We start from the raw sequence: 22,075 nt of genomic DNA, 5'->3' as shown, positions 1-22,075 counted from the left end.
TGCAGAGCTAGGCTGAGAGGTGGCAAATGGAGTTTAATGCTGAAAAGTGTGAGGTGATTGACTTTGGACAGAGTAACAGGAATGCAGAGTACTGGGATAATAATAAAATGTTTGGTGTAGAAGAGCAGAGAGATCTCGGTGTCCATGTAGATAGATCCCTGGAAGTTGCCACCTAGCTTGATAGAGTTGTTAAGAAGCCATACAGTGTGTTAGCTTTTATTAGTAGAGAGATTGAGTTTCGGAGCCATGAGGCAGCTGTACAAAACTCTGGTGCGGCCGCACTTGGAGTATTATGTATAGTTCTGGTCACCACATTATAGGAAGAATGTGGAAGCTTTGGAAAGGGTGCAGAAGAGATTTACTAGGATGTTACCTGGTATGGAGGGAAGGTCTTATGAGGAAAGGTTGAGGGACCTGAGGCTGTTTTTGTTAGAGAGAAGAAGGTTGAGAACTGAATTAATTGCGACATATAAGATAATCAGAGGGTTAAATAGGATAGACAGTGAGAGTCTTTTTCATTGGATGGCGATGGCTAGCACGAGGACACATAGCTTTAAATTGAGGGGTGATAGATATAGGCCAGATGTCAGATGTAGTTTCTTTACTCAGAGAATAGTAGAGGTGGGGAATGCACTGCCTGCAACAGTAGTATACTCGCCAACTTTAAGGGCATTTAAATGGTCATTGGATAAACATATGGATGAAAATGGAATAATATAGGATAAATGGCTTCAGATTGGTTCCACAGGTTGGTGCAACATTGAGGGCCGAATGGCCTGTACTGCGCTGTAATGAACTATGTTCTATTCATTCTCCCAGCCTGATAATTATCCACTCTTTTGTCCACTCTTTCTTCTTTCTCATAGGGCAATATCTTCACTATCGTTTACTTCTTACCCCTTACCCTCTCCCCTTGCTCTCTCTCCTGCTTTAAGGGTTTGCTGTTTAGTTAGGTGATCTGGCTTAGGCAGTATCTGCTTTCTGTGCTGAAACTGGGAAAGAGGAGAATAGAAATGAAACAGGGGTCCTGCCCTTCCCATAAGTCAACAAAACTCGAGACAATGGATATCCAGAAATGGGGACAAAGCCTACCTGGCAAGTGGAGTCTCAGCTGGGTGAATGAGTGTCTCTGTACGTTTTGAGTCTAGCCTTGATAGATGGCTTTGTTTTGACAGCCTATTAAAGGTGAGACGGTGAAAGCTGTGAAGGCTGGTATTGAAATTGGATACCGTCACTTTGATGGAGCCTTCATGTACGGCAACGAGGATGAAGTTGGCGAAGCCATTCGAGCAAAGATCGCTGATGGGACAGTGAAGCGGGAAGACATCTTTTACACAAGCAAGGTATGAAGTGTGAATTATCTTCTCTTCCTCAAGTATCATTGTTTGTGTTATTGAAAGGAAATGACCAGAGAGGGGAAGAGGTAGGAAATGCAGTAGAGGGAGAGTGTTTTATCCCAGATTTGTACTGAATATAAATTTCACCATCTGCCATGGGAGAGACTGGTAGAAGGAAGTGAGCTAAAGAACTGGAACATTAGGGAGGGATGGTGGGGCAAGTGAATCTGAGGTAAGGATAGAGACAAGAGATCCAAGAAAAGAGAACTGGAAAAAAAATGAAGGAGAGAAAAGAGGAATGGGAAGGATGTAGAAAAGATTGTCAAAACATATGTGGAGAGTAGAGTGGGAGGGAAGTAGGAGAGATTTGGGTGTAGCATAGATGTTTAATGTAATTTCACATTGAATTGGTAATGATATGTTTTGAGCATAATATGCAGTGGTGAGTAGATACAGAAAAAGTTTTAATCCTGGGTAGAATTTTAAGGAACATGTTCAATCAATGGATCTTTTCCTACTTATATTTGGGGAGGATTTAGAAGTGGGAATACACTGTTTAACTTATCAAACCTCCTCTGATTCAATCACCTCCTGACTGATCTATGCCCCCACTTCATTTGCACACCAGAACTCAATCTTCATCGAAATCCTTATTTTTAAAAAAAATTCAATCTCAATTATGAAAAGACTGATTGGCTTAGTATCCAATCATGTGAGGAGAGAGAGAACTCCCGATTTCTGCTATTGTGTTAGAACTTCTTCGCTTCTCTCCTCTTTCCTGTTTTGAACATACTGGTTCTGCTTGGATACAATTACTAATGGCATCGAGAATCATATGACAAAAAGTGGCTATTTAATCCATCAAACCCCTGCCTGGTTCTCTCTTATGCAATCTGTGTAAATCCTAAAGATCACATTGTGCCTGCTTTTTTTTGAAAGAACTAGTCAGTTTGTCCCACTTCTCTGCCCTTTTCCTATGGCCATTCTATTTCAGTGCATGCCAGATCAGGACAACTTGCAGTAATCTCTTTTCCCTCTTGTTCCCTCTGGTTCTCTTGTCAAGTGGGAGAAAGTGAGGACAGCAGATGCTGGAGATGACAGTCAAAAAGTGTGGTGCTGGAAAAGCACAACCAGTCAGACAGCATCTGAGGAGCAGGAGAGTCGATGATGAAGAGCTTATGCTTGAAACATCAACTCTCCTGCTCCTCGGATGCTGCCTGACCTGCTGTGCTTTTCCAGCACCACACTTTTTGATTTCTTTTGCCAAGTACCTTTTAAATGTGGGAATTTTCTGGTTACCAAGGTGTTTATCCCTGACAATTCTTCTTCTTTGCTCTTCCAAGTTTAATGAATTTTAATGTTTCAGTCAATTATTGCCTTAACCATCTACTCTAAGGAAAACTCCTTTTAGTTTTATTTTTTAATTATTTGGCCAGCGCTGGTCACAATATTCTTGCTATGGCCTACCCAGTGTTTTAAAAATACTTTACATATCTTGTTTGTAGCAATGTTATTATAAAGCCAAGTACCCCACATCACTTTTTAACAGTCTTCTCAATTTGACTTGACACCTTCAAAGATCTGTGTACTTATTCTCCAAGATGTTTGTTCCTGTGCCCTTTCAAAATTAGACCTTTTACTTATCATTGTCTCTTACTATTTGTGATGATACTGTGGCTTTAAGAGGGGTATTTAAGAGGGGTATTTTGTCCAGTATTGTTTTTTGAAGAGAGGTTTTAAGACAGAGGTGGAAAACTGTCTATTTGGATCCAATAATGTAAACAGCTTAAGAGGCCTTGGGTTTTTTTTTCATCATAACAGTAGAAGCAGCCTGAATGGGTGAAGTCAAGCTCCCCAGAGCCAGGACTTTCTTAGTATTGCTAGACTATTAATCCAAGTTTTAGTTTCTCAGTAGCAGTTGCTGGGGTTTTGAAGCTAGGTTTGGAAGCTGCAGTAGACCTTTCCCTGCTATCCTCTCTGTGTCTGTTTTCTCTTGATGTTATTTCCTGTATTCCTGATGAAGGGCCTTTTGCCTGAAACGCCGATTTTACTGCTCCTCGGATGCTGCCTGAACTACTGTACTTTTCCAGCACCACTCTAATCTAAACTGTGGTTTCCAGCATCTGCAGTCATTGTTTTTACCCAGTTATTTCCTCCTGGACTGGAGAATTGCATGTGAGACAATCTATTTACTGAATTTGCCTTTGCCAAGCGTGTGTTTATGGGATGCTACCATATTAGAACACTTACTGTTCAGTAGTTTAGTAATTTATTTTTTATCAAGTTTTCCAATAGAGTCAATTTATTCCAATTTCTTCTTTCTTTTGCTGTAGTTCACCTGAAATGTATAAATAAAACGTGTTTCACTTCAAGGCTGAGAATTTAACCAATCAAATTGCATCTGGAATGCAATGCCTGACATTTACCTTTAAAATAACTTAGGGTCCAGGCTATTTTCATGTATATTTTGAGGGGTTTGGTCTGGTCTATAACACATGCTTCACACCATTTTCCAAATGTTTCAGCCATGTATTCTGCTTATGACATGTAATTGGCAGACATTTTAAAATGTTTCCCTGTCTACCAGAGTCCAGGTCATTAATTTGATGTGAAGAGCAGCAGCAATCGCTGCACTGCCTCTACTTTTGAAAAACCACTACCCTCCCATTCTGAAACACAGCTGTTCGATGTAAATCTGCTTTCTGCCCTTTGGCCAACTGCATAACTGTACACTATTGATCCTTTAACCCTATCCAGTCAGATAATGTTTTGTTTAGTTTTAAATGTCTTTTCAAAATCCAAATGCACGTTAACTGCAACCCATCCAGTTTCATTCCTTTGTTGAGACTTTGTAGCGATTGATGCAACTGAGTGGCTTGTTCAGCCGTTCCAGAGAGCAGTTGAGTGTTAATTACATAACTGTGGGTCTGGAGTCACATGTCAGCTAGGCCAGGTGAAGATGGCAGATTTTCTTCCCTGACAGATAGACATGAGCCAGATGGGTTTTTCGACAAGCAACAATGATCTCATGGTCATCAGTAGATTCTTGATTCTGCATATTTCTGTGGCTGTGGCGGGATTTGAACTCAAAACATTAGCTGATTTCTTGGATTAATAGTCTAGCAATACTAAGACTTGGCCATCACCTCCCTTTTAAGCATGATTTACTGCTAACATTATTTTACATTTTTATCACTGTAACATTAAATAACATCAATAAGTTGGCCTAGGAATAAAAACAAAAGTTTGTCCTGTCTAAACCTCCTCCCCTTTAATTTAAATCTATGTCCCCTGGTCATTGGTCCCTCTGCCAAGGGGAAAAGTTTCTTCCTGCCTGCCCTCTTTATGCCCCTCAATTTTGCTACATATCAATGATGTCCCCTATCGGTCTCCTCTGCTCTAAGTAAAACAACCCCAGTCTTTCCAATCTGTCTTCATCACAGAAACTGTCCAGCCAGATAACACCCTGGTGAATCTCCTCTGCACCCTTTCCAGTGCAATCATATCCCTCCTTACTGTGGATTCCAGAACTGCACCCAATATTCCCAACTGTGGTCTAACAAGTATTTTATACAGTTCCAGCATAATCTCCCTGCCTTGAACTCTGTGCCTTGACTAATAAAGACAAGCATATCATATGCTGCCTTAACCAGTTATCTATTTGTCCTGATACATTGAGGGACCATTGTACATGCACATCCTGTATTTGGTCTCTACAATGTCATGGAACCCATCACCAGCAAACACAGTAGACTAAAATGCAACACTCACACTGTACACTCACACTGTACACTCACACTGTACACTCACACTGTACACTCACACTGTACACTCACAATGTACACTCACAATAGTACACTCATACTGTACACTCACAATGCTGCGACATCCAGAAGAAATGTTTGGGGCCTTAGGCAGTGAGGAGAAAGAAACTGGAAATGGGTGTTGCATTTCTTTAATTTGCATGGAAGGACTACTATGACAGGAGCATAAGCATGACTGAAGAGTGGACCAGGAGGGAATGGCACATTTGGAATGTTGAAATGCTAAACTTATTTTTGCCCTTACTGTTGCTCTGTCTCCCTGGTCAGACATCTGAAGGGATGTGAAGAGAGAGGACTAAGAGGCTGCTTTTCATTTTATCCCAAGTCTCAGAGCATTGAGGCCTGGGAGAACTCACACCCTGTGTCTTCTTCCACACAGTTTCCTGATTTTCTGTTAACACATGGCTCCACAGAATAAAATTCTTCCAAACGGGTTTGCAGAGTCCTGCCAGGAATTTTCCTGCCAGGCTTAACAGCTTAAGTTTGGCTCTGTGTCATCAGCCATTATGTGAGTGCACCGGTCAGTGACAATCCTTAGATTGGGAACTTCTGGTCTGGGCTTCTTTCCCTGCCAATCCCATCCTATCTCCAGTGTTCAATCGACTGGAGCAAAGCAACTGTGCCCCAGCTCAGTAACTGTAACTGGGTCCCTTGACTGAAAAACTTTATTAACTTAGTGTCTTTATGTAGCAGATCAAAACTAGTCAAACAATCATGAAAGATCCTGGACCAGACTAGGCTGTTCAGCTGAGCAAGAGGCTGCAAGGCAGGCAGCATTGGGAGGTGGAGAAGTCCGACATTTTGGGTATAACCCTTCTTCAGGAATGGAGTTGGGGGTAAGGCGAGTTGCAGATAAAGGTTTGGGGGAAAGGGTTATGGATTGGGAGAGGAGTGGAGTGGTGAGGTGGTGATAGGTGAATACAGGTGATAGGTACGACCTGATAGGTCGATAGGAGGAATGAATCCGGTTGGTCGCTGGAAGGAAGGGTCGGTCGGAGGGATGGAAGAGAGGAGGCAGAGCCAGAAAGGGAGCCAGGGAACGGGTGTGAAATTGGAGAACACAATGTTGAATTCTCCAAGTTGTAGGCTGCCCAGGTGGAAGATGAAGTGTTGTTCCTCTGATTCACTACAGCAACAGAGGAGGCCGAGGATGGACATGTCAGAGAGGGAGTGAGAAGGGGAATTGAAACGAGTGGTGACTGGGAGGGCAGGCTTGCCCGAGATGCTTAAATTCTCTACAGTATATAAACAGGCCCTTCAGGCCAACAAGTCCACACTGATCCTCTGAAGAGTAACCCACCCAGACCCATTTTCCTCTGATTAATCCACCTATCATGGCCAATCCATCTGACCTGCACATCTTTGGACTGTGGGAGGAAAGTGGAGCACCCAGAGGGGACCCACGCAGACACGGGGAGAATGTGCAAACTCCACACACAGTCGCCAGAGGCTGGAATTGAACTTGGGTCCCTGGCGTTGTGAGGCAGCAGTGCTAACCACTGAGCCACCGTGCCGCCCATGTGAAATGTGACCTTAGTTTACGTTTGGCCTCACCAATGTAGAGAAGACTATGTCAGGAGTAGCAGATACAGTAAACTAGGTTGAAGGAGAGGCAGGTGAACCATTCTTTCTTCTGGAAGGACTGGTGGGGTCGTGGATGGAGATGAGGGGAGGATGGTGTGCCGGCAGGATTTGCATCTTTTCGGTTGCAGGGGAAGGTAGCAGGGTTTCAGAGGTGGTTGGTGGGGACGGTGACATGAACTAAGGAGTGGCGAAGGGAGCAGTCCTTGTGGAGGGCAGAGAGGGGTGCGGAGGGAAATATGTTCTTGGTGGTGGACATCTGGGGTGCTTGGGAATGGAACGTCTCCTCATCAGAGCAGATGAAATGGAGTTGCTGCCTGGCTTGCTGTGCTTTTGTAACCTCCTGCTCTTTTATTTTGGATTCCAGCACCTGCAGCTTTTTTTGTCTCTAACTATTCAGCTCCCAGTCGCTTGGCCTGAAATCTCCAACTAAGGTTTGACTGTCACGGACCTAGATCCCTCCTACTTGCCAAATTGATTATTCCAATTCTTCTCCTTTTTTAAAATGTATCTTTCACTTGATTCTTCTGTCAGTTCTCTAATCTTAGAAGGCAGCATTTTGAAAGCGAGGTTCACGTTTTCAGGATCTGCATGATATATTATTGAGTTACCTTCTCCACACTCCCCACTTCCCCACAGCATTACTTGTGCTTCAAGTAAGGAACCTGGTTGCCATACAAACCATTTGTGTAGTTATCAGCCTGCACAGCAGTAGAAACCTACAATTGTGATGTTTTTGGGACAGAGACTGTTATATATTCAGCCAGACGCATTCAGAATTTGAACCGTACAAGCAGTCAAATATGAATTGTTTATTATCTCTTTCTTGCAGACACTCTGCTGGTACATGTATGTATACTAGCCTCAAGCAGAGAATGCACAGTTCAATTTTCAATACATTAGTTAGTAGTCTTCGTGTGAAGATCAGGCAGCACTAACTGTCTCTCAGTCATGCTGTCTCTCTGTCAGATTACCTGAAAGACCTTGGAGTGATGATCGTTGGAACAACGAGTTCTTCCTGCTTCTTGATCTGCTGGTAACCACAGTTGGGTGCCTGAATACTTTCTCAGTGTCTGGTCTTTGAGATTACTGGGAATTTTAAAAATGATTCTTGTTCCCTCAGTTGGAGAAACTGATGCTTTATATTTTGGCAGCTATCAATTTAACAGCATTGATTAAGAAAGTGCAGCAATTCTCTCAACTTTGTGTAAAAGTCAAGACAGTAGCAACTGTCCTTTCAAAATGGTTACATTGTTCAACAGTTACATCTTGAGTTTTGACTCATCAAATTGCTTCTGTGCTTACCTTATCACCAGTTTTCACCAGAACAACAAGTTTTAGCAGATCCCTAACCTTGGAACTTACTTTTCTCACATGTTATCTCCTTTCTGCTCTGTATGCATTTCACAGCGATCTCTGACTGAGCATATGACAATGCCTGGAGAGCTCAGTCACCCTGTCTCCATTCACATGCATGTTCTGGACCAGAGCTCATTACCTCTACTTCCTTTTTTTACTCTATTGTTATCCCTCCCTTCATCCTGTTTCCTTTCTTTTCACTACCCTTGGGTACTCTATCCTCTCAAACCACATCCTTCAAAACATCTCATCTTCCTTATTTAACCAGATGTAACCCAACAGTAAATCTCTTCTTATAAAAATCCGGCATCTTTCTTCCACCAAACGGATCTTTGAGGCTCAGCTTTTTTTTTGAAAGTTCATCTCTTTAACTTCCAATTTCCATCCTTTGCTCTCCATCACCTGGTCCATCTCTGACACTTCCCTTGCCTTCCCAGACTTTACTGTTTCTATTTCTGAGGACATTGCAAACTCACTGACTCCAACAGATATCTAACTACATCTCCTCACACCCTGCTTCTTGGAAGGACTCCATTCCATGTTCCCAGTTTATATCATATCCACCTTCCACTGGGCTACTTCTGTTTTTCTCCTTTCTCTCTCAACCAAGGGCTCTCGCCCCCTCCAATGTGGTTGACAGGACAGTTGCATCCAACTCATTTCCTGCACTTCTGCCCTCTCTCCTACCCTTCCCCCACACCAAAACAATAGTAGCGTTCCCCTTGTCCACACTTTCCATCTCACCAGTCTGTAGGTTTAAGGGATTTCTGCCATTTGCACCACCAAGTACGTGGTAATCAGCAGGATGTTTCCTTGCCCATGTTGGACCTGGTGCCATGGGATCTCATGGGGTCCACGGTTCCCAGGGCAAGTCTCTCTCCTGACTATATGTATGCCTGCTGTGCTGTCACCTCTGAAGGAACAAGATGGTCATGGTGTTGCCTTGAACAGTATGTAAGGTATGTTCAATGATTCTTAATCTATCTTTATCCTTATCCATAACTCCATCGAATTTAACTGAATGATAAATAATACCAAAATATTTTCCCACTGCTGTTTCCACTTCCCTTGAGAAGGTATGGGGCAGGCCTTTTGCATCTCCTGTGTGTTGATGTTCCTGTGACGTATATAGCTTACAATACACACTGAGTATAAGTGACAATCCTAAGTTGGTTGTCAGTGTAATTCTGTACATACTCTGGATCCATTGCAGAATGTGTGTATGCATTGCACCTGTTGCACCTCAACAAAATATTTGACAGCTATTTATTGGTGTATTTCTTAGGCAATGCCTTAACCAATTAGAATGAACTTGTCCAGTTCAAAATTTATCAAAGCTTGGCAGTTAACTATTAGTCATCATTCATTGCAGCATTCTCAGGTTTCCCTTAGCTTTGTATTCTTGCAAATTGTCCTGATGTGTGTGAACAAAAAGCTTGCAGAAATGTATTTTTTCAGTAATGATCAAATTGGATATTCATCATATTTCAGATGGTTATAAGTTGTGTTCATATATGGAAACAGAGAAAAAGAAATTAAGATTTTTTTGGAGCGCTTGTGTGCAGTGGTAGTGTCTCTATTTCTGAGCCAGGAGGCCTGGATTGAAGTGTTTCCTGCTCCACAAGTATGGACTAACATCTCTGAGCAAGTTGATTAGAAAGTATTTACAAACTTGACATTTGAGAAGGATAGTGAATTGCTTGCCTCGAGAAGAGTTCAGTTGAATCTGCTTCTAGACCAAACTACCTTAACCAGATTCATTCTGTTAAGTATGTAACAGTCCAAGAAGGAAAGCAAGTAATTTCTTCTGAGCTGAAATTGTGACTCATATCTGCCTTACACATATGTGTTACCCCCTTTTCTTTTTTTACAATACATTTTACTCATATAAGCATGACTGACCTAAGGACAGTCCAAGTTGGGTGTATCTCTGCTTTAATAACTGAACATTGGAACCGTGCTTGAGACCTCAGGAGAGCATTATGAAAAATGAGCACATTTGGTGAATGGTGTTAACAATTACATAAACTGGTTTGGGTGACCAGACAGTAGAATCTGTTAATATATCAGGTTACAGCGGGATATAGATAAGCTGCAGAACTGGGCAGAAAGGTGGCAAATGGAGTTCAATGTAGCGAAGTGTGAGGTGATTCACTTTGGTAAGAGTAATAAAAAGATGGGGTACTGGGCTAATGGTCGGATACTTGGTAGTGTGGATGAGCAGAGGGATCTTGGTTTCCATGTACATTGGTGGGCGGCACGGTGGCACAGTGGTTAGCACTGCTGCCTCACAGCGCCAGAGACCCGGGTTCAATTCCCGCCTCGGGCGACTGACTGTGTGGAGTTTGCACGTTCTCCCCGTGTCTGCGTGGGTTTCCTCCGGGTGCTCCGGTTTCCTCCCACAATGCAAAGATGTGCAGGGTCAGGTGAATTGGCCATACTAAATTGCCCGTAGTGTTGGGTAAGGGGTAAATGTAGAGGTATGGGTGGGTTTCGCTTCGGCGGGTCGGTGTGGACTTGTTGGGCCGAAGGGCCTGTTTCCACACTGCAATGTAATCTGTAATCTGTAATCTGTAATCTTTGAAAGTTGCCACCCAGGTAAATAGTGCGGTGAAGAAGGCATATGGCGTACTGGCTTTTATTGGTAGAGGAATTGAGTTCCGGAGTCCTGAGGTCATGTTGCAGTTTATAAGACTCTGGTGCGGCCGCATCTGGAGTATTGTGTGCAGTTTTGGTCGCCATACTATAGGAAGGATGTGGAGGCACTGGAAAGGTGCAGAGGAGGTTTACCAGGATGTTGCCTGGTATGGTAGGAAGATCGTATGAGGAAAGGCTGAGGCACTTGGGTTGTTTTCATTGGAGAAAAGAAGGTTTAGGGGTGACTTGATAGAGGTGTACAAGATGATTAGGGGTTTAGATAGGGTCGACAGTGAGAATCTTTTTCCACGTGTGGAGTCAGCTATTACAAGGGGGCATAGCTTTAAATTAAGGTGGGGGTAGGTATAGGACAGATGTTAGGGGTAGGTTCTTTACTCAGCGAGTCGTGAGTTCATGGAATGCCCTGCCAGTAGCAGTGGTGGACTCTCCCTCATTATGGGCATTTAAGCGGGCATTGGATAGGCATATGGAGGATAGTGGGCTAGTGTAGGTTAGGTGGGCTTGGATCGGCGCAACATCGAGGGCCGAAGGGCCTGTACTGCGCTGTATTCTTCTATGTTCTATGTTCTATATTAACAATGGTATGAAAACTGGGGGAACTTGAAAGGGTTCATAAAGGATTTACAAGGATGTTGCCAGGATTAGAAGGTTTGAGCTAGAGGGAGAAGCTGAATAGGCTTAAGCTATTTTCCCTGGAGCATCGGAGGCTGAGGAATGACCATACAGAAGCTTTTAAAATCATGAGGGGCATGGATTGGGTGAATGGCCAAGGTCTTTTCCTTGGGATGGGAGAGTCCAAAAGTAGAGGGCAGAGGTTTAAAATGAGAGGGGAAAGATTTAAAATGGACACAAGGTGCAACCTTTTCATGTAAATCATGGTCATGTATGGAATGAACTGCCAGAAGAGGTGGTGGAGACTGATACAGTTACAACATTTAAAAGGCATCTAGAGGGGTATCTGAATAGGAAGAGTTTAGAAAAATATTGGCTAAATACTGGCAAATAGTACCAGATTAAGTTGGGATATCTGGCCAGTATAGATGAGTTGGAGCGAAGGGTCTGTCTCCATGACCCTATGATAGCCAAACCATAGAATTTTACAGTATAGAGGAAGGCCATTTGACCCATCATGTCTGTACCATCTCCCAAAAGCATATCCTGAATGTTTTGAATAAAAACTGGCAATGTTGGATGGTTTTCTGGTAAAATTAACAACCCTTGTTATGTTTTGACTGTAGTTATGGATGACCTACCTCTCTCCTGCTTTGGTCCGGAAAGGCCTTGAACACACGTTGAAAAGCCTGAAGTTGGATTACATTGACCTATATCTTATCCACTGGCCTACGGGGTTAAAGGTAAAATAAAAATGAACCTATGGAAGATGGAGCTTGTAAGCCTGGTGGGTGAGCAGCCTTGTCTGCAATGGTATTAAACAATTGAGAATTACCAATTTCGGTCCTCTGTCTTCACTGAGTCAGCTGAGCTCGATAGGGCCAACATCAACTAGGAGATAGTGACAACTGCAGATACTGAAAAGTCAAAGTCGATAAAATGTTGAGCTGGCAAAAGCATAGCAGGTCAAGCAGCATCAGAACTAATGAAGGGTCCTGCCTGAAACGTCAACCCTCCTACTGTTCTCGTGCTGCTTGACCTGTTGTGCTTTTTCCAGCTCCACATTATATCGACAAAGTGCATCTACTACCCTTGGTGTTCCTGTGTTTAGAATGGAAAATTAACCATTTGTAATAGTTAACAATAATCCCAGTGTTCATTTCACTTCTATGGATGCCATGGTGACCAGTTTCCAGGAGTAGGATCCAAACATGGCTATCCAAAAATATAATTTGAGCGAAGGGTTGATTTGAATTTAAACGCCAGGTTTGACGTATTATAGACACCGATGTGATTGAAAATTTGTACAGGCCCATTGTTAGCAATCATTCTTTGTTCAGAAAGTATCTACCACTTTGGTATTGACAGTCTTTCTTGGATTTATTTGGCCTTTTTAAGAACTGATGCATTCGCTATTTGTTAATAAAGTTAGAGAAAAGGGAGATTGTCACCACTATTAGCAGCCTGATAGCAAAAAAAACAGAATTATTCCATCTTTCAATTAGAGGTAAAATAAGATCCTGTGTGAGAAAGTGTAATGGATGGTCTTTACTTTTATACAAAACTTTATCGAAAAATTGAACTAATCATACAGTTGTTTGTGTTCTGTGTTCTTTTATCTACCATCTAAAATAAGTTGACAACAGAAGCGATATCCGATTCCCAAAATAGCATGGTTTATGTTTGAAAGTTACGAAGCACTTCCTTCTGGAATCTAAGTCTGCTACCCTCTCTCCTCCCTCTATCCCCATGTTTTCCAGAGAGTGTACACACGACTATCATGTGGCAAGGATGGTGTCTGTCACCATTGCAATGCCAGTGTGAGCAGAGTGCATGTCCCTGTGATTAATATCCATCAGATTTCCCGGCTTTGAAGCTCTGAAACATTTTTTCCCCTAATCAAGTTACTAGTCTTTCATCTTTTGTCATTAGTATAAATTATTTGAGTGTGAACATAGGAGATAGTCTTTTTGCAGATGACACCAAAATTGGTGGTCTGGCAGGCAGTGAAGAAGGTTATCTCAGACTACAATGTGACATTTGCCTTGCCAATGGGCCAAGGAGTTTAATTTAGATAAATGTGAGATGCTGCATTTTGGAAAGGCAAATTAGGGCAGGACTTATACACTTGACGGTAAGGTACTGGGAAATGTTGCTGAATAAAGGGACGTAGGGATGCAGGTGCACAGTTCTTTGAAAGTGGAGTCACAGGTAAACAGAGTGGTGAAGATGGCATTTGGCATGCTTGCTTGCATTGATCAGGCCATCGAGTATAGGAGTTGGAATGTCATAGCTCAGCTCTACAGGACATTAGTGAGGCCACTTACAGAATATGGTGTTTCAATTCTGGTCTCCTTGCTATGGACAGATGTTATTAAACCTGAAAGGGTTCAGAAAAGATTTAGAAGGGTATTGGCAGGGATTGGAGGGTTTGAGCTACAGGCAGAGGCTGAATAGGCTGCGGCTTTCTTTTTCCGTGGAGGCTGGGGGAGGGAATATAGAGGTTTATAAAGTCATGAAGAGCATGGATAGGGTGAATAGCCAAGGTCTTTTTCCCAAGGCAAGGGAGTCCAAAACTAGAGGGGATATGTTTAAGGTGAGAGGGGAAGGAGTTGAGAGGTACCTGACTTTATCACTGAGGTTGGTGCATGTATGGAATGAGCTGCCAGAGGAAGTGATTGAGGCAGGTATGATTAGAACATTTTAAAAGATGTCTAGATAGGTAAATTAATAGGAAGGATTTAGAGGATTTGGGCCAAATACTGGCAAACGGGACTAGATCAGTTTAGAATACTTGGTTGGCATGGACACTGGACTTTAGGGTCTGTTTCCATGCTGTATAACTGTGTAGTGCTTTGGCTGTAGTTGGTCTTCAGCTCCCAGTATGACCTGAATGGGACTCAGTGAATAACCATGGACTTGGCCATTTGGCTGATTGGTTTGTGCCAGCACCAAGATACTCCAGCATCAATTTACCGTGAAGCACAAAGTGGATACTAACTGCCTCCCTTTCTGTTCCTCTTCTCTGAGTCGTTTGGGGCGATGAGGTTGGTGTAAAATCACATGGATATTAAAAAAAATAATTATTTTCTTTCTCTTTTGTTGAACATTTCTAATCACCAGATGTTGAAATATTGAAAATGGAGGGTGGGGCTGTGATGCTGACAGTTGAGCGTCATCCAATGAGTCTTTGCCCTCCGAGGCGAGGTCAGAAAATAATGTGTCAGGTGGATGAGTGCGTTGGTCAGTTAAAGGCTACAGCATGAGATCAATTGTCTAGCAATACACTTACAGATGGCAAACCAGTCATTGGATTTTTAACCATTTCCCAAAGATTGCTTCTCCAATTTCTAAAGATGCACAAGATAATATAAAAATCCGTGCTTTAAAGTAGTTTGTAAAACAGTAATTTCATCGAATTAATATGCATTGCAGTAAAGCTCTCCACACAAGCCTTTTTCCAGACACTCTGAAGCCCCCCTCAAGAGCAGTAATATCTGGATTACTCCCAATACAATGTTCTAGTGAGGGCAGGAATAGGAGGATAGAGCAGATGAATGCATGGCTGAGGAGCTGGTGCAGGGGAGAAGGGTTCACAGTTTTGGATCATTGGAATCTCTTCTGGGGTAAAAGTGACCTGTATAAGAAGAACAGATTGTACCTGAATTGGAAGGGGGCTAATATACTGGCAGGGAGATTTGCTACAGCTGTTCGAGAGGATTTAAACCAGTAAGGTAGGACCCAGGAAGATAGTGAGGAAAGAGATCAGTCTGAGACAGTGGGAAAAGAAGCAAGTCAAACAGTCAGGGGTAGGTAGGAACAAAGCAGAGAACAAGGTAGGACTGATAAATTAAACTGCATTTATTTCAATGCAAAAGCCATAACATGGAAGGCAGATTAACTCAGGGCATGGTTAGGAACATGGGACTGGGATATCATAGCAATTACAGAAATGTGGCTCAGGGATGGACAGGACTGGCAGCTTAATGTTCCAGGATACAAATGCTACAGGAAGGATAGAAAGAGGGGCAAGAGAAGAGGGAGAGTGACAATTTTGACAAGGGATAGCATTACAGCTGTGCTGAGGGTGGATGTTCCTAGGAATACATCCAGAGAAGTTATTTAGGTGGAACTGAGAAAAGAAAAAGGGGTGATTACCTTAGTGGAATTGTACAATAAATCCTCCAATAGTCAGCAGGAAATTAAGAAACAAATTTGTGAGGAGCTCTCAGTTATCTGTAATAATAATAAGGTGGTTACAGTAGGGGATTTTAACTTTCCAAATATAGACAGAGATTGCCCATAATGTTCAAGGTTTAGATGGAGAGGAATTTGCTAAGTGTGTACAAGAAAATTTCTGATGCAGTATGTGGATGTACCCAGAGGACAAGGTACAAAACTTGACCGACTATTGGGAAGTAAGGCAGGGCAGGTGACTGAGGTGTCAATGGGGGAGCATTTTGGGGCCAGGGACCATAATTCTATTAGTTTTAAAATAGTGATGGTAAAGGATTGACCAGATCTAAAAGTTGAAGTTCTGAATTGGAAGAAGGCTAATTTTGACAGTATTAGGCAAGAACTTTCAAAAGTTGATTAGGGACAGATGTTTGCAGGTAAAGGGACGGCCGAAAAACTGGAAGCCTTCAAAAATGAGATAACCAGAGTCCAGGGACAGTATATTCCTGTTAGGGTGAAAAGCAAGGCTGGTAGGTGTAGGGAATGCTGGATGACTAGAGAAATTGAGGTTTTAGTAAAGAAAAAAAGGAAGCATATGTCAGGTATAGATAGGATAGATTGAATGAATCCTTAGAATATAAAGGCAGTAGCAGTATGCTTAAGAGGGAAATCAGGAGGGCAAAAAGGGGACATGAGATAGCTTTGGCAAATAGGGTGAAGGAGAATTCAAAGGGGTTTTATAAATATATTAAGGACAAAAAGGTAACTAGGGAGAGAATAGGATCCCTCAAAGATCAGCAAGGCAGCCTATGTGTGGAACTGCAGGAGATTGGGGAGATGATAAATAAATCTCCTTACTGTAAAGAAGGACATGGATCATATATAATGTGCTTAAATAAATGGTAACATCTTGAAAAATGTCCATATTACAGAGGATGAGGTGCTGAATGACTTAAAACATATAAAGTTGGATAAATCCCCAGGATCTGATCAGATGTACCGTAGAACACTGTGGGATGGTACGGAAGTGATTGCTGGGCCCCTTGCTAAGACATGTGTGTCATCAATGGGCACGGGTGAGGTGCCGGAAGACTGGAAGTCGCCTAACGTGGTGCCTTAAGAAAGGTGTTAAGGAAAAGCTAGGGAGCTATAGATCAGTGAGATTGACATCGGTGGTGGGCAAGTTGTTGGAGGGAATCCTGAGGGACAGGATTTACATGCATTTAAAAAAGTAAGGACTGATTAGAGATTGTCAACATGGCTTTGTGCGTGGGATTGAGCTTTTTGAAGAAGTAACAAAGAGGATTGATGAGGGCAGAGCATTGGATGTCATCTATATGGACTTCAGTGAGATGTTCGACAAAGTTCCTCATGGTAGACTAGTTAGCACAGTTCAATCACGTGGAATACAAAGAGTACTATCCATTTGGATACAGAACTGGCTCGAGGGTAGAAGACAGAGGGTGGTTGGTGGATGGTTGCCTTTCAGACTGGAGGCTGTGACTATTGGAGTGCCACAAGGATCGGTGCTGGATCCACTGCTTTTCATGATTTATATAAATGATTTGGATGTAAACATATGAGGAATAGTTAGTAAGTTTGCAGATGACACCAAAATTGGAGGTGTAGTGCACAGCCAAGGTTACCTCAGAGTACAACGGGATCTTGGTCAGATGGGCCAATGAGCCGAGGAGTGACAGATGGAGTTTAATTTAGATAAACATGAGGTGTGGCATTTTGGAAAGGCAAATCAGGGCAGGACTTATACACTTAATGGTAAGGTCCTAGGGAGTGTCGCTGAACAAAGAGACTTTGGAGTGCAGGTTCATAGCTCCTTGAAAGTGGAGTCACAGGTAGATAGGATTGCAAAGCATTTGGTATGTGTTCTTTTATTGGTCAGAGCATTGAGTATAGGAGTTGAGAGGTCATGTTGCGGCTGTACAGGACATTGGTTAGGCCACTTATGGAATCTTATGTGCAATTCTGATCTCCCTCCAATAGGATGTTGTGAAACTTGAAAAGGTTCAGAAAATATTTACAAGTATATTGCCAGGGTTACAGGGTTTGAACTACAGGGAGAGACTGAATAGATTGGGTCTGTTTTCCCTGGAGCATTGGAGGCTGAGGGGTCACCTTAAAGAGGTTTATAAAATCAAGAGGGACATGGATAGGGTAAATAGACAAAGTCTTTTCGCTGGGGTAGGGGATCCAGAGTGAGAGGGCATAGGTTTAGGGTGAGAGGGGAAAGATTTAAAAGGGACCTGCAGAGCAACATTTTCATGCAGAGGGTAGTGCGTGTGTGGAATGAGCTGCCAGAGGAAGTGGTGGAGGCTGGTATAATTACAACATTTAAGAGGCATCTGGAATGGTCTATGAATAGGAAGGATTTAGAATAATATGGGCCAAATGCTGGCAAATGGGACTAGATTAATTTAGGATATCTGGTTGCCATGGATAAGTTGGACCAGAGAGTCTGTTTCCATGCTGTACATCTCTATGACTCTAAGCTTTGTAGGAGAAAGTCGCCTTCGCCTCCGTGCCCACTTCTTTAACCAAGACTCCCGCCCACCCTCTGACGACCCCTTCTCCCGCCTCCAACACACCCCATCCACCTGGACACCCCGTGCTGGCCTCCTACCTGCCCTCGACCTCTTCATAGCCAACTGCCGCCGCGATATTAACCGCCACCTGAACTCCCCCACCCCTCTCACCCACTCCAACCTCTCACCCTCGGAACGCGCAGCCCTCCACTCACTCCGTTGCAACCCCAACCTCACTATCAAACCAGCAGACAAGGGAGGCGCGGTAGTAGTTTGGCGCACCGACCACTACACCGCTGAGGCCAAACGCCAGCTCGCAGATACCTCCTCCTACTGCCCCCTTGACCATGACCCCACCCCCCACCACCAAACCATCATCTCCCAGACCATCCATAACCTCATCACCTCAGGGGATCTCCCATCCACCGCCTCCAACCTCATAGTCCCACAACCCCGCACTGCCCGCTTCTACCTCCTGCCCAAAATCCACAAACCTGACTGCCCCGGCCGACCCATTGTCTCAGCCTGCTCCTGCCCCACCGAACTCATCTCCGCATACCTTGACACCGTCCTGTCCCCCTTAGTCCAAGAACTCCCCACCTACGTTCGGGACACCACCCATGCCCTCCACCTGCTCCATGATTTTCGCTTCCCAGTCCCCAATGCCTTATTTTCACCATGGACATCCAGTCCCTGTACACCTCCATCCCCCATCACGAAGGACTCAAAGCCCTCCGCTTCTTTCTTTCCCGCCGTACCGACCAGTACCCTTCCACTGACACCCTCCTTCGACTGACTGAACTGGTCCTCACCCTGAACAACTTCTCTTTCCAATCCTCCCACTTCCTCCAAACGAAAGGAGTAGCCATGGGCACCCGCATGGGCCCCAGCTATGCCTGCCTCTTCGTAGGATATGTGGAACAATCCATCTTCCGCAACTACACTGGCACCATCCCCCACCTTTTCCTCCGCTACATCGATGACTGTATCGGCGCCGCCTCGTGCTCCCACGAGGAAGTTGAACAGTTCATCCACTTCACCAACACCTTCCATCCCGACCTCAAATTCACCTGGACAGTCTCAGATTCCTCCCTCCCCTTCCTCGACCTTTCTATTTCTATCTCAGGCGACCGAATCAACACGGACATCTACTACAAACCGACCGACTCCCACAGCTACCTGGACTACACCTCCTCCCATCCTGCTCCCTGTAAAAACGCCATCCCATTCTCCCAATTCCTTCGACTCCGTCGCATCTGCTCCCAGGAGGACCAGTTCCAAAAACGCACAACCCAGATGGCCTCCTTCTTCAAGGACCGCAATTTCCCCCCCGACGTGGTCGACGATGCCCTCCACCGCATCTCTTCCACTTCCCGCTCCTCCGCCCTTGAACCCCGCCCCTCCAACCGCCACCAGGACAGAACCCCACTGGTCCTCACCTACCACCCCACCAATCTCCATGTACAGCGTATCATCCACCATCATTTCCGCCACCTCCAAACAGACCCCACCACCAAGGATATATTTCCCGCCCCTCCCCTATCAGCATTCCATAAAGACCACTCCCTCCGTGACTCCCTCGTCAGATCCACACCCCCCACCAACCCAACCTCCACTCCCGGCACCTTCCCCTGCAACCGCAGGAGGTGCAAGACTTGCGCCCACACCTCCCCCCTCACCTCCCTCCAAGGCCCCAAAGGAAACTTCCATATCCGCCACAGATTCACCTGTACCTCCACACATATCATCTATTGCATCCTCTGCACCCGATGTGGCCTCCTCTATATTGGGGAGACAGGCCGGCTACTTGCGGAGCGTTTCAGAGAACACCTCTGGGACACCCGGACCAACCAACCCAACCACCCTGTAGCTCAACATTTCAATTCCCCCTCCCACTCCACCAAGGATATGCAGGTCTTTGGACTCCTCCATCGTCAGACCACAACAAAACGACGGTTGGAGGAAGAACGCCTCATCTTCCGGCTAGGAACCCTCCAACCACAAGGGATGAACTCGGATTTCACCAGTTTCCTTATTTCCCCTCCCCCCACCCTGTCTCAGTCAAATCCATCGAATTCAGCACCGCCTTCCTAACCTGCAATCTTCTTCCTGACCTCTCCGCCCCCACCCCAGTCTGACCTATCACCCTCACCTTGACCTCTTTCCACCTATCACATTTCCGCCGCCCCTCCCCCAAGTCCCTCCTCCCTACCTTTTATCTTAGCCTGCTGGACAAACTTTCCTCATTCCTGAAGAAGGGCTTATGCCCGAAACGTCGATTCTCCTGTTCCCTGGATGCTGCCTGACCTGCTGCGCTTTTCCAGCAACACATTTCCAGCTCTAAGCTTTGTATCCAAATATAGCTGTACCTGCATTTCAAAATTTGGCAACACAGTTATGGATATACGGGGGTACAGTAGAAGGCTAAGGACGCATCCTTTGAGGTGCTCCAGTGTTGAGTGTAATAGGTGAGAAGGTACAGTTACCTATCTTAACTGATTGCGATCTATGGGTCAGAAAGCTGAGGATCCAGTTGCAGAGGGTGAAGTCGAGACCAAGGTCATGGAGTTTTGAGATCAGTCTGGAGGGGACAAGATGTTGAAGGCAGAGCTGGAGTCAGTTAGTGGGAGTTTGAGGTAGGTGTCCTTATTGTCCAGATGCTCCAGAGATGATTGCAGGGCTAGGGATATGGCATCCACTGTGGACCTGTTATAGAACATAGTACATTACAGCACAGTGCAGGCTCTCCATTCTTGATGTGTGCCGATGTTGTGGAACCAATCTGAAGACATCTATCCCACGCAATTCCATTTTCATCCATATATTTATCCAACAACCATTTAAATGCCCTTAAAGCTGGCAAGTCTACTAATGTTGCAGGCAGTGCGTTCCACACCCCTACTATTCTCTGAGTCGAGAAACTACCTCTGACATCTGTCCTATATCTATCACCCCTCAATTTAAAGCTCTGTCCTCTCATGCTGCCATCACCATCCGAGGAAAAAGGCTCTCCCTGCCCACCCTATCTAACCCTCTGATTATCTTTTATGTCTCAATTAAGTCACCTCTCAACCTTCTTCTCTCTACTGAAAACAGCCTCAAATCCCTCAGCCTTTCCTCATAAGACTTTCCCTCCAATCCAGGCAATATCCTAGTAAGTGTCCTTTGAACCCTTTCCAAAACTTCCACATCCTTCCGATAATGTGGTGACCAGGACTGTCTGCGAGACTATAAGTGCGGCCGCACCAGAGTTTTGTACAGCTGCAGCATGACCTCGTGGCTTGAAACTCAATCCTTCTACCAAAAAAAGCTAACACACCGTATGCCTTAACAACCCTATCAAGCTGAGTGGAAACTTTCAGTGATCTATGTACATGGATACCAAGATTTCTCTGCTCTTCTACACTACCAAAAATCTTACCATTAGCCCAGTACTCTGCATTCCTATTGCTCCATCCAAAGTGAATCACCTCACACTTTTCTGCATTAAACTCCATTTGCTGCCTCTCAGCCCAGCTTTGCAGCTTATCTATGTCCCTGTCTAACTTGCAACTTCCTTCAGCACTATTCACAACTCCACAGATCTTAATGTCATCCGCAAATTTACTAACCAATGCTTCTATGTCCTCATCCAGGTCATTTATAAAAATGACAAACAGCAGTGGCCTCAAAATAGATCCTTGCAGTACCCCACTAGTAACTGAACTCCAGGGTGAACATTTCCCATCAACCACCACCTTCTGTTTTCTTTCAGCTGGCCAATTTCTGATCCAAACCACAAGTCACCCTCAATCCCATACCTCCCTATTTTGTGCAATAGCCTACCATGGCAATCCTTATCAAACGCCTTACTGAAATCCATATACATTACTCAACTTGCCTTTCCCCCAGCAATAACTTTTGCCTTCAAGGAATGATTCTTTGCCCCCTCCTATTTATGTTTTGTGTACTAATGTCCATGGTGTAAGCTGAAGGCACCCCATCACGT

At 44.3% G+C, this 22,075-nt stretch overlaps 1 protein-coding gene across 1 annotated transcript in view; it reads left to right on the top strand.

Annotated features, from left to right (window-relative positions):
* LOC122559456 (aldo-keto reductase family 1 member C3-like) overlaps positions 1-22,075 on the top strand; it is a 48,310-nt gene that overhangs the window by 3,391 nt on the left and 22,844 nt on the right. Inside the window, exons 2-3 of the mRNA XM_043708910.2 lie at positions 1,176-1,343; positions 11,998-12,114. Of these exons, the coding sequence (XP_043564845.1) occupies positions 1,176-1,343; positions 11,998-12,114 (285 nt within the window). The remainder of the gene's footprint in view (positions 1-1,175; positions 1,344-11,997; positions 12,115-22,075) is intronic.

Source organism: Chiloscyllium plagiosum, unplaced genomic scaffold (genome assembly GCF_037043375.1).
Source record: "Chiloscyllium plagiosum isolate Xiang-an unplaced genomic scaffold, Cpla_swu_hap1 HiC_scaffold_19, whole genome shotgun sequence".
In the NCBI taxonomy this organism is placed as follows: domain Eukaryota; kingdom Metazoa; phylum Chordata; class Chondrichthyes; order Orectolobiformes; family Hemiscylliidae; genus Chiloscyllium; species Chiloscyllium plagiosum.
The sequence above is the reverse complement of the archived record's forward strand: the minus strand, read 5'-3'. Positions and strand labels throughout refer to the sequence as shown.